Genomic DNA, 12,082 nt, shown 5'->3' with positions numbered 1-12,082 from the left:
CAGCGTGCAGGTATGATGCCTCGGCACTGCGCGCGAGATGCTGAGCAGACCCCCGCGCAGCTGGGGAGGATAACCTCCGGTGATTACACTCGCAGGGGTGAATGTCAATCATGCTGGCTGCCATAATGTGTGTATGTATGTGTGAGACAAACCACTCAGTTGTTGATGCAAGTATGCCTTATGTACAACTGTGGATTTTGAGCATGTGTGTCTGCATTAGTGTGTGTGTATGTCTGCCCAGCGATGGCCTGTGAGATTGAGCTGTCAGTCGGCAGGCAGCAGATGAAGATTAATGGAGCGAGCAAACAATAAGAGGCTGGCAATGATCATAAATATGCTAATGGCCATTATCAATACACACTCACTGACATGCATAAGAGACAAAGTATGCAGACATGTGTGTGTGTGTGTGTGTGTCTGTGTCTGTGTACAGTATTCATGCACAAGGGATTTGGGATAGGAGGTGATTCGGGTTACCCAGTTAAAATCATCCTCCCTCCCTTTGGGATACTGCAGCATCAAAAGACACACACACACACACACACACACACATTTTTATAGTGGGAGTGTGTTGGCTGACTGATGGATCGGGCACCTGAGCTTCCCATGTGTTATGTTTGGGGTGCGGGCCACAAAAGGGAAAGGGAGGAGGGCTCATTGAGTAGATGACATGATTGGTGTCACATTAAAATCTGTTTATTTAGTGCTTGTGCGCGTGTGAGAAGGGCAGCGGATAGTGATGGTGTCTGTGCCAAGCCTCTGATTAAGACTACAGGTTCGGCTAATAGCACAATGAGAAGCTGATTAAGAGCAGATGAGATGGTAAAAAAAAAGAAAAAGAAAGCAGAGAGACATAAAAGGGATAGATATACAGACACATCTATTCACTAAACTGATGATGGGCCTCTTTGTTGTCTCATCCCATTCTGTGGTTCTCTTGGGTCCCTCCTGTGTCTGTATTGCATGCTCATTTTTTAAATGAATACCCTCTTTCTTTATCTCTCCCTGCCTCCCCCTCCTTCCTCTTTGTCTCCCTCACCACCCATCTGGGTCACACAGCAAAAAAGAGCAGAAAGGGGTCCCTGATGTGAAACCTGGTCATCCACTTTATCACCTGAAAACACACTTCTTGACCTCCTTCTACCTGGTTGTCTCTTTTCCTGCCTACTTCTCTATGTTCCATAGGGTGTGCAAACTCCACTGGGAGATGTTGAAGGCTCTCGGGGCTCTCCGACCTTCCTTGTCCTTTTAGCGCACACATGCATACACACACATGCTGCTGTTACAAACTCACACTCTCCGTCCATTTCTGATGGAAAGCGCAATTTGTGTGTGGCAAGAGGGCGATGGATGGAGTGTGCAAAGTAACACAGGGAAGTGGTTATGATTGGGGCTAATGAGCTCACAGGGGATGCTGGGATAGAGGAGGCGGGCCAATGGCAAGCCTGGTTCAGATACACCACTCCCTGGAGGGTCTCAGCTTAGGTGAAACCCATTTCACCTCATGGGAATTTATTTGAGTATTTGTGTGTGTGCGTCTGGGTAGTTGCTGTTTGAAAATCAGCAGTCCCTGTGGTCATTATACACTCATTCTGCTGAGCTGGTTACTACTGGTCCCCATAGACATCGGTAGTAAAGCATTTAGAAGTCATATCAAATCGTTAAGTCAAGGTCACGAGGACCCGCTTGTTTTTTTTCCCCGAGTGTTATTGAGTCTGTAATCTTGCTCTTAGAGGCCAAGCAGAACAAACTCATAGAAACTCAGTGATGATCCTTAACACTGCATCAGTGGTAAGTGTGGGTGTGTGCGAACAGGTGTGTGTGTGACAGTGTGTCATTCTGTGTGTCTCATTACCATGCATGGTGTGTCAGTGTTGTCCAGAAGGCTGAGCTTCCATCCATTGCTCCAGGGGAGAGTTATAGATTACTGGCTGGAGCAGGCAGGGGCCAGGGGAGCCGCTGGAGCCCAGAACCAAGAACTGTAGGCTGGGCACGGCTCTCAGCTCATCAGCCTGTCTCTTGAGGCTGCGGAGCTTAACCTGGAGCAAGGCTCTGATTAACCAGACTAATGACAGTACAGCCCCCAGCTCCCACTGCCAACACCATAATCACTGCTTAAGGCCCCAGCCAGTCGTCATGTCTATATGGAGAGAGAGCAGTGTTACAGCTTAATGGATAAGTCTACGGACAACAAGCATTTTAAGTCAACGGTCAATAGAAGCTTTGAGAGTCAATCGCAGGAGAGGGGACCAATGTATGAGGCTTGAATGAGCTCAAATACTTTTTTCTGTTTGTTAGCTGTATCTATGAAAGAGGCTCAGTATGTGAATATAAATATGCACCACTGGGTTTGTGTGTGTCACCACAGTTGGAGGTGTTTAATGAGCACTGATCGATGTCTCATCTGCGCCTCCTTAGCGCTAATGCAAACATTTCATCAGGACAATGGAACCGTTCAGCCTCTGGTACACACAGAGAACCCAACAGACAAACAGCACAAACCAAACAATGTATGCAAATAAGCCAGACAGTCAAGCTTTTGTTCTTACACTCCGTTACAGACAATTACCCGGTAAGTGCAATAAACACACCACTGGTAACAATTTATATCTTTTTAGCATCTTTGAAGGTGTGAAGGAGGTTGGAGTGCAGTCAGCCTGCAGAACAGGCATGCCAATAGTGCTTACTGCCTCTGTGAGCAAAGTGATTTCTGACAACTCCTAAATTAATCCCTGCAGCTAGATCACAGCCCCGCTTTATGACTGTTTGTGTGTGTGAGAGGGAAAGGTAGAGACAGAAGTAATAGCTTGGTGTTATAAACAGACTCGAGTCGATAAGTGATCTAGGTCCTGCTGGGTGGCGAATGAGAGAATGATATTCAATTCAGACCCCAAAATAAGTAAAAAAAAAAAAAAAAAACTCCTGCAGGTTTACTGCTGCATGAGGGAATAAAAGGATGACACTATTATTTTACTTTTCCTATAAAGCTAATAGCCGCAGAGGTGAGATATAGTTAAAAGGCAAATATGAGGCAGACTTCAATGAAAGGGTACCTTTCCCTCTAACACAATTTTTTAAAGCATTTCCTCATTTAGGACTTCACATCCAGATTGTGAATGTTGTTTATAGGTGGGGATTCAGCAATGTTGAGCAACTTCCATTCCATCTCAAAGCTTTAAATATTAACAAAAATCCTTGAATCTGAGGTAATTTTGCAGTTAAAACAGTTTTTATCTCAAAGTCAAAGTAAACTTTACTGTCATCTGCTATACAGTACAGTATATAGAGAGACGAGACGACGAAGCTCCAGTTCCCTTCAGTGTAAAAGAACAACAATAAATATAGTAAGAGTAAGAATAAGAATAAATATAAAGACTGGGGTAAGGGGAGTATATACACTTTGAGGTAAAGGGGTCCATAACATTCTAAAATTTACAATTTACAATCATGATTTAAAGTGGCTTTGAAGTGGTTTAGATGACCAACATAGCAGCTTTACAGTTTACAGTACGAGTATGAGTATCTGGTAGTAGTCTGGTATTATCATAATTAATTTTTGGTTTCAGGATAGGGCACATACCATTACTGCTGCTAGAGCTGTGACAAATGATCTCATAGGTGTCCTGGACAGTACATTGTGTTGCCTTATTTGTGGATAATGAAGTGTTGATTAAAAAACTTAATAATGCTGGTTTTGGTCCTAAGGCTGTGAAGAAATTCGGAAATCTTATAAATCGAAATCAGTCTGTATATGCAGAGTGCGATAAATCTGGTGTCCCACAGGGTTCATTTAAACAAATGATGTGGGCAAATAAAATTTCAGCAAAAATACATCTTTATGCTGATGATATTATCATATTCACACATGCGCTCTCTGTAGGGAATGCAATACAAGAGCTTTAGAATCAATTTTATTCATTACGAATTGCTTTGCAGCATTTAAAATAAGCTTTATTTAAAAACAAAATTGATGGTATTCACAAAAATTCACCTACAAATCTGACATCTGATGGTGAATCAAATAATTCTTGCCTTACCCTTTTTTCAAATAAAAATACTCGTGGAAGCTACTTTTCTACCTATGATGGTTATGGTGATTCACTGTTTGATATATGGATGTCTCTGCCTCAGCTTTACTGAGCCACACACCTCTATGTTTTATTATAAATGCAATCATCACTGCATTCACCCCTGGATTCTGTGTGATTTGAGGGCTGGCCGTCACTATTTGCAGAAAACAGCACTGGTATATTTTTCTCTGATTCTAGGTAAACTTCCTTTTAATCTGGGTACTCTGCACTGCCATCTAATTCCAGCAGCATACCACCTATGCTCCTCTAAATGGTTGCTCTGACGTAACTAAAGTTCTGACAGATCTGTGGAAAACAGTGTTTACTTACTATGTACCTTGGACATAAAATAATTTCCAGAAAGCAATAAATTAACATGCCTGTATCTGTTGGTGAACGTTTCATAAGGAATGCAGTGAATGAAACCTGTAGATGTTTTTCTTGTGAGAACATTCATATTTTATGTTATTGGCATTTTTTTGTATTGTATATTATGTTGTACTCCCTGCATTTTATGTTGTTTATGTGTGTCATTTTTTAAATGTTTTGAGTTTGTACAGCATCTACCTTGGCCAAGTCTTTCCTTTGAAAGAAATTTGAATGCAACTTCCTGGTTAAATAAAGGTAATATTAACATAAACAACCGTGTGCATCTGAGATTTTTGGGTCTTTAGTGTATGTGGGAGACTCAAGAATAACTTGCACTACCCATATTTGTCCTAATTAAAGACAGCTCTTAAACCTAAAATCTCACCCTTTTTAAACCGCAGTTGGACAAAAACCTCTATAGGAAATGCGGAATATGCTATATTGGGTTTGGACTACATGAGCAATACTTGTAATATCAGATATATGATCGGTTTTGGCCATCCATAGGATGTGTGCTATAAGGTGACAGAGGGAAAGAAGAAGGATGCAAGACTTATGTTCCAGTGGCCACTTTTCAGTCTGCAGAAACTCTTATTGGCTGACAGCCCTGACTTGCAGAGCTTACCTTGTGTGTCCACATGCACAGCTGTGTGCAGCTGCTGAATGGACCACTCATGCAATATTTTCTGTTAGTGTGAGTTTATTTAAAGCTGTGCCTTTACAAGTGCTGGTTGACAGCTAAGCAGAAGAAAGATCCAGGCATGCACTCAGAGCAGCTGCGTTTCTGAATGGATCCCGCCGCCATTGTTCTGCTGTCACTAACTCATCTCTCAGGCCCAGGAGACACACCACTGACATTTACCAGACCCACACCACTCCCCCTTCCCCACATATCCTTCCTCTCCTCTCTCATTCTCCCTTTCTCTCTTTCCTACCGCTTCCATTGAGTCCCTCACTCATTCTCTGCTTCTGTCATTCCATCTCTATCTATGGGATGATGTACGGGGATGGATCAGTGTGGACACGTATGTGTGTATGTGTGTGTGTGTGTGAGAGAGAGAGAGAGAGAGAGAGAGAGAGAGAGAGAGTCAGAGTAAGTGTTTGTGTTAATGAGTGGCCCTTTAAGGCTATTAAGCTAAGATTGGTATGCCCAGAATCCCTCATTACCCAGCAAGCAATGCCCCCTACATGGAATGGTAATTGGGAAGGAGAGAGAGAGAGGATGAGAGAGACAGGGAGAGAGGGCTGAGGTGGAGGTGGAAATAATAGGAGGATAAACAAGGGATAATTGGGCGGATTGAGACCAAGAGAAGCATTTGATCAGGCTGATTTGTGTCTGCAAAGAGAGAGATGATGTGAAGAGCAGAGAGGTTAAAGGTCACACACTCTAGTATGTACGCACACGTATGACACGCACATGCTTTACATGCATGAGTGGTGCTCTGTAGACCCAGACTTGACATAAGCTTACAGATACATACATGCATACATGCACAAAGACATACTGTGACATGCATGAAAGATCAGGCTGCAAAAGCAACATTTTAAAAGGTTCATAGTCTCACAGAAGGTTCATACTATGAAACAAAATTTGAGTCAATATCAGTCTGACTTTGGGAGTTCTGATTTATTTAGAAAAATGTTTTTTACTCTGTCAGGCTGTGCGACCGTGGATGTCACTCAGACATCTCTGACAGTTGCTGCAGTCTAGTTACACTTTTAGTCAGTTTTACACAGTGTAACATCAGCATCACCCACAGGACACGGACATGAACAGCAAAGATTCACAGCATTACTGGTGAAATTCTTACCTGCTGTTGCTGCCAAAAATCTTAAACTCTGATGGATTTCACCTTGCTTTGTTTTTAACAAAACACTGAAGTATTAAATTCAAGTGACTTTCTCTTTTTGGTCTTTCCTTGTGTCTACATTTAGGTAATTTTATCAACCACACACTTGCTGATTTATTTTTAATAAAAATGTAAAATAATACTATCCATTTTGTTTTTCTAAAATAAACTTTAGATTTGCAGATACTTTTGATAAGTGTTTATGTATGGACATAAAATTTTGCTGTCACCCTTCTGCGTTAGGGGCACTTGGAATGATTTATAATGGCATTTATAATTCCCATCTGCTGCAGATCCTCCTGGTTTATTTTTTTTCTCTTCTTTTTCTTGTACGTCAGCGACTTGACATTGAATTTGGGACTTACCAGAATTGTTTCATCTGGCTCTTCTAATAAAGCCGAAGCTTTACAGATTTGTTGATAAAGTACAGCAAAGAAAAGTGTAAGATGCTCTGTATGATTCTATGATGAAACTAAATAAAAGTTCAAAAAAAGAGCAAACCGTGGATTTATGTCGCCATCAAGTGGCAGGACTGTGACTTTGTGCACTCACAGAGAAAACGGGACAGAGCCTCTTTTTCTTTTTCGGTGGGCCGAGGTACCCGACTGTAGGATCTGACTATAGTCAGCTGCGACATAAGATACCATCTGGTCGCCTCTCCAAGGGGAAGTATCAGGAAGATTACAGGTAGACCCAGGACTCAGATACGGAAAATGGATGTATGGATGCAAAAGTACTTGTTATGATAAATTAATGTAAGGTCACATATTTACTCAAAGTATGTCTACGATCATGCCCAGCTAAAAAGTCCCTGTGATTTTGAAATGCTCACTTATATGTAGCTACCTGGACTGACATGTAGTGACATTAAGCACCACATTTAGAAATGATGTATAATACACCCAGAGAGTGCATGTGAACATAGTGGACATGCAACCATTTTTTATGGAACAGAATCTGGACCTTTTAAAAATCGCATATATGCACAGATATAACAAACAGAGTGATATAGATTAAAAACAAGAGGAAAAACAGTGTAAAAGGAACAGCTTAAATTCGTGTCTTCAGTAAATAATTTTCGGAGAGAGGAGTGCAAACATGATTGGTAATTTTTAGGTTAGGTTAGATTAGATTACTTCCAAATTTTGGATGAATAAACACAATTTAACACATAGCTCGTCAGAACAATAGAAGCTCTGTGGTATATTTGGTGTCAGTGACTAAAATTCCGATTGCAGCCGAGGCAATAAAATCTTACTCTACAGGCTAATTATTTTACATTGCATCATCTTATACTCCAAACATGTGAAATACTGTGTCAGCTGTTGTGGAAACGATGTTCAATCTCCAATTGATCGATAGTGACAGCAGCACGTAGCGTCTGCTCATTGGACGTTACTGTGATTGACTGAGGAGACGAGAGGAGAGGGCGACTGGGCGATACCATTTATCCGGCCCAACACCGAAAAATAGCCTATGAAAAGATTAATGAGCTCTAGAAGCCATCAGGACTGCGGTTTCAAAGAGGATTATGGGCGTGTAGCTGAATTCGATGGTAAGATTACGAATCTGGGTAATTTAGAGCTGGATTAGCCTACTAATCAGACGCGGTGCCCCCTCGCATCCCTGCGAATAAACAGGATGAGGAGACGGTTTTGTGACGCTGCAAGGAAACCTGCGAAGATGCAGAAATTCAAACAGTGATGGACATCCAGTTTTCTTCCAGATCGGTTTAACCGTTTTTGTTTTTTGTATTTATTGTTTTACCAGCGTTCCCTTTTTTGTTGGTCATGATTTTTCTGCGGAGGCTTGTGCAGCTTTCGGTGCTGCTGATCCACGCTGGATGGTGGGGGGTCGCGCCGAGCCCCACCGATGAGGGAGCACTCCGGACTGGCCACGGAGAGCACGGAGAGCCTGGACACCAAGAGCCTCACAAGGACTCCTACAGCACCTTCGCCTCCGAGTTTCTGGAGTCCAGATATCTGTCCGATGATGGTGAGGATGTCGCTCAGTCCACTAAAGATGAGCAGCTAGTGGTTTTGTTTGCATGCTTTTTTCCACACACAAGCACACAGGGCCTAGCATGGGCAGGACAAAGGTTAATATGTGCCAGTGTTGTCTTGCATCCAACCTGTCACCTCAATATGAGGCCTTTCAGCACCCAGGCCAGCTCCCCGATGGTAGCTGCCCACCCCTTCCTTCTCCTCACCCACACACAGAGTGCAGATGGCCTCTCCTCAGTTGGCCTTCATCACTGAATACATGTATCAGCTGTTTAGTGTGTAATCAACAAAATTCATGTTATTTATTTACTTATTTGCTGTGTTTTGCAGGTTACCCATTCCCCACAGCACCCCCAGTCGACCCCTTTGCCAAGATCAAAGTCAGTGACTGTGGAGTAACAAAGGGCTGCATAAGGTTAGAGATCCACCTCTGTCTTTCTCAAAACAGAGCTCGAGTGTTACTGTAACCCCTGGGGGTCCTTCATCCCAGATGCTCCTGACGTCAGAGAGCCAGAGCTAAACATGGGAACGCTCAGCAAGCTAATCTTTCTTCTTTGTAACCTGGATTCAGTTTCTTTTAAAAAGTGTCCTCATTTGTTTAGATGAGCTCTGTCTGTCCAGCTGAGATCTTATCTCTAGTGAATGACTGTGAGCATTTGCATTTATTTATCTGCACTCAGGTATGGGAAGCCGGGGTGCGATGCAGAGACGTGTGACTACTTTCTGAGTTATCGTCGCATCGGGACAGATGTGGAGTTTGAGCTGAGCGCAGATACGGATGGCTGGGTGGCTGTAGGTTTCTCATCTGATAAGAAAATGGTGAGCAGCTCTGCAACACCTCTGACTGCTAAAAGTTACACAGGTCTTGTGTCTTATTTGGGACAGCAAACCATCTGTTTGTATCTTTTGGGCTGCATATAATTATGATTTTTTTGTTTTATCGCTTCAGGGTACAGAAAAATTAGCAGTCCCACGTCAAACGTGTCAAACATTAAATATGAAATTCAGTGACTCAGCAGGTCTCCACAATAAACTCTCTGTTTCAATTTTTTTAAAACTTAAAAAAACATATATTCATTTATTAGCCAGTTTGTTCAAGCATGATATTACATCACATGCAATATCATGCTGCATACATGCATCACAGTTGCTGCAGATTTCTCAGATGAACATCTGCGATTGAAATCTCCTATTCACCATATCCCAAAGGAGCTCCATTAGATTGAGATCTGGTGACTATGAAGGCCCTTTAAGTACAGTGAACTCGTTGTCATGTTCGAGAACCCAGTTTGACACAATTTCAGCTTTAAGACGTTGTGTTATCCTGCTGGAGGCAGCCATCAGAGGATAGGTACAGTGTGGCAATAAAGGGATGAATATGTTCAGCAACAATCTCAAGAATGGCTGCTCACTGGATATTTTCTTTTACAAGCAATTCTTTGGAAAACATAGAGATGTTTACATGGGAAAAATCCCAGCTGATCAGCAGTTTCTGAAATACTCAGATTCGTCTGTATGGCACCAGCAACCAAGTTCAAAGTCACTTAAATCACTTTTCTTCCCAATTTTGATGCTCATTTTGAACTTCAGAAGGTCATCTTAATATCTTAAATGTTTAAATGCTTAAATGCACTGAGCCATGTGTCTGGCTCATGGGTATGTTTTTATTTTTATTTTTTTTATTAATGAACTGGCCTGGAAGTGTATATTTTACCTTGACTGTATCATAATGGTCAGTTTTTCAAGAACTAAATTTATGCACATTTTGGAAATAACACTCTTTGTCTCCTTAGGGAGGAGACGATGTTATGGCCTGTGTGCACGATGATAACGGGCGCGTGCGGATACATCACTTCTACAACGTCGGCCAGTGGGCCAAGGAGATCAAGAGGAATCCGGCTCGAGACGAAGAGGGCATATTTGAGAACAACCGCGTCACCTGCCGTTTCAAGCGACCGTTATACGTCCCACGAGAGGAAACGCTTGTGGACTTACACCTCTCGTGGTACTACCTGTTTGCATGGGGGCCTGCTATTCAAGGTGAGCGATGAGTCTTTAGGTCAGATTACACTGCCCATTTTTTTAGCCCTTGCCCATGACATCTCCTTCATCTTACTCGTCCAACAGGTTCCATCACGAGGCACGACATTGACAGTCCTCCAGTCAGCGAGCACATGATCAGCATCTATAAGTACGTGGACATCTTCATGCCCTCCACAGCTTATCAGACATTTAATTCTCCCCTCTGCTTACTGCTCATAGTAGCTCTCACCTTCTACCTGCTGATGGGGACGCCATAACGAAGCACAGCACAGCACAGCAGAGAGAAGATGAAGCAGCAATAAAAAAAAGTTTAAATCTGATGCCACATACAAGTGCCCTCTTTGCACAGACTGTGTTAGATATATTGAACATGAAAGACTATATATTCATAACTCACACAGCATCTTGAAGTATTAAAGCAACACTCTAGAGGTGACGTGCTGATCTGAGTATTAGACAAGAGGGCAGAGTAGTAGTAGTAGTTTAAAATAGGCCAGTCATTTTCAGTGTTAACGATAGCTTCCAGTTATATAAAAAATATGAGGACTCCATTCCAACAAATACATCTCACATGACTTTGAAACCCTGCATGCACTGGAAAATCTGGGAATGGTTTCAGACACCCACCGTGCACTGGTGACTAATGTCGAACTTTGCCAAAACAACGAGTTTCTGAGGATGAAAGAAAAATAAAACAGCTCTCACAAATGCTTCCCGTCTCCTCACCCTGCTACATTTCTGTGGATCTCAGCCTTAAAAAAAGAAAATAAAAATGTTGTTTGCTGGTGTTAGAAATATGGAGTGCAGGGTTTCAGGAACAACCCAGTGCATCTACTATGTAAAAGATTTTCATAAGCTTTTTTTTTTTTTTTTTTTTACATCCTTGTCTGATTTCATCATCTCACTTCCTCAACCACAGTAACTGCTTTGTTTATCAGTACTGTGACACTGTGACTCACAGCAAGACTGATGAGAAGAGTTACTACTATTGCCTGTTCAAGCAATAACACGGTTAACAGAAACATTTTGCTCTTATATGAACTAATGTTTTTTCTCCCCTGGGTTGCTATTGTAGCTTTTGAAGTGTATTAAAAATGGTTGAATATGTTAAGATGTCTCCCACTGAAACATCTGTCGCTGCTGTGCTTATTGCTAAGAACACAGTCTATACAAAATACAGACACTGCAGTGAATGCAGAGACTGCCTTCTCATTCTGGAAGTAAAAAGCCAAAGGGCATGACTTTAATAGAATGTAACATAATTAGATTTTGAGCAGTGGCTACGTGTAGTATGATGTGCAGCCTGATAAAATGTACAAATTACTCATACATTCACACTCGTGAGAGGCTGGGCAGAAGATAAAATACACAAGAAAGCACAGAAAATAACAAACCAACAAAAACACACACCACCTTTTACACATGCATTGTAACAAGCAGATGAAATGGGCAGTGGGAAAAATAAGGGGATTGTGGAAATTTTCATAAAAAAGTAAATGAATGTACAAATACAATGGTATTCATATAAAAACCATTGTATATTTATGCGTGGCTGTTTTTCTTACCAGTTAACCTAACATGCATGCCTACCATGGGAAGAAGCTGTAGGGCACAGGGAGATTATGCAGCTTTTGAACAGAAAGACCCCACACAGCCATGAGATTCAAACCCAGTGGAAGTGTAAGCTAGTGTGGTGTCAACTTGAAGTCAACTTACCGTACCATTTAAAAAACAAATGTTTAAAAAA

At 41.9% G+C, this 12,082-nt stretch overlaps 1 protein-coding gene across 1 annotated transcript; it reads left to right on the top strand.

The window, feature by feature from the left end:
• Positions 1-7,707: 7,707 nt before the first annotated feature.
• On the top strand, positions 7,708-12,072 carry frrs1l (ferric-chelate reductase 1-like). The gene is made up of 6 exons (XM_006801333.3): positions 7,708-7,844; positions 8,060-8,284; positions 8,623-8,707; positions 8,973-9,111; positions 10,086-10,332; positions 10,420-12,072. The coding sequence occupies exons 1-6, from the start codon at positions 7,766-7,768 to the stop codon at positions 10,590-10,592; spliced, it is 948 nt and encodes a 315-aa protein (XP_006801396.1). The 5' UTR covers positions 7,708-7,765; the 3' UTR covers positions 10,593-12,072.
• The last annotated feature ends 10 nt before the right edge of the window (positions 12,073-12,082 follow it).

The sequence above is a fragment of the Neolamprologus brichardi genome, chromosome 11 (assembly GCF_056152115.1).
Source record: "Neolamprologus brichardi isolate AB-2024 chromosome 11, ASM5615211v1, whole genome shotgun sequence".
NCBI lineage: Eukaryota > Metazoa > Chordata > Actinopteri > Cichliformes > Cichlidae > Neolamprologus > Neolamprologus brichardi.
This window is presented reverse-complemented; position numbering and strand designations above follow the sequence as displayed.

Coding starts and splice junctions, on each gene's coding strand:
- frrs1l (XM_006801333.3), top strand. CDS start 7,766: ATGAAAAGATTAATGAGCTCTAGAAGCCATCAGGACTGCGGTTTCAAA. Junction 7,845..8,059: donor GCGTGTAGCTGAATTCGATG/GTAAGATTACGA, acceptor TTGTTTTACCAG/CGTTCCCTTTTTTGTTGGTC. Junction 9,112..10,085: donor TCTCATCTGATAAGAAAATG/GTGAGCAGCTCT, acceptor TTGTCTCCTTAG/GGAGGAGACGATGTTATGGC.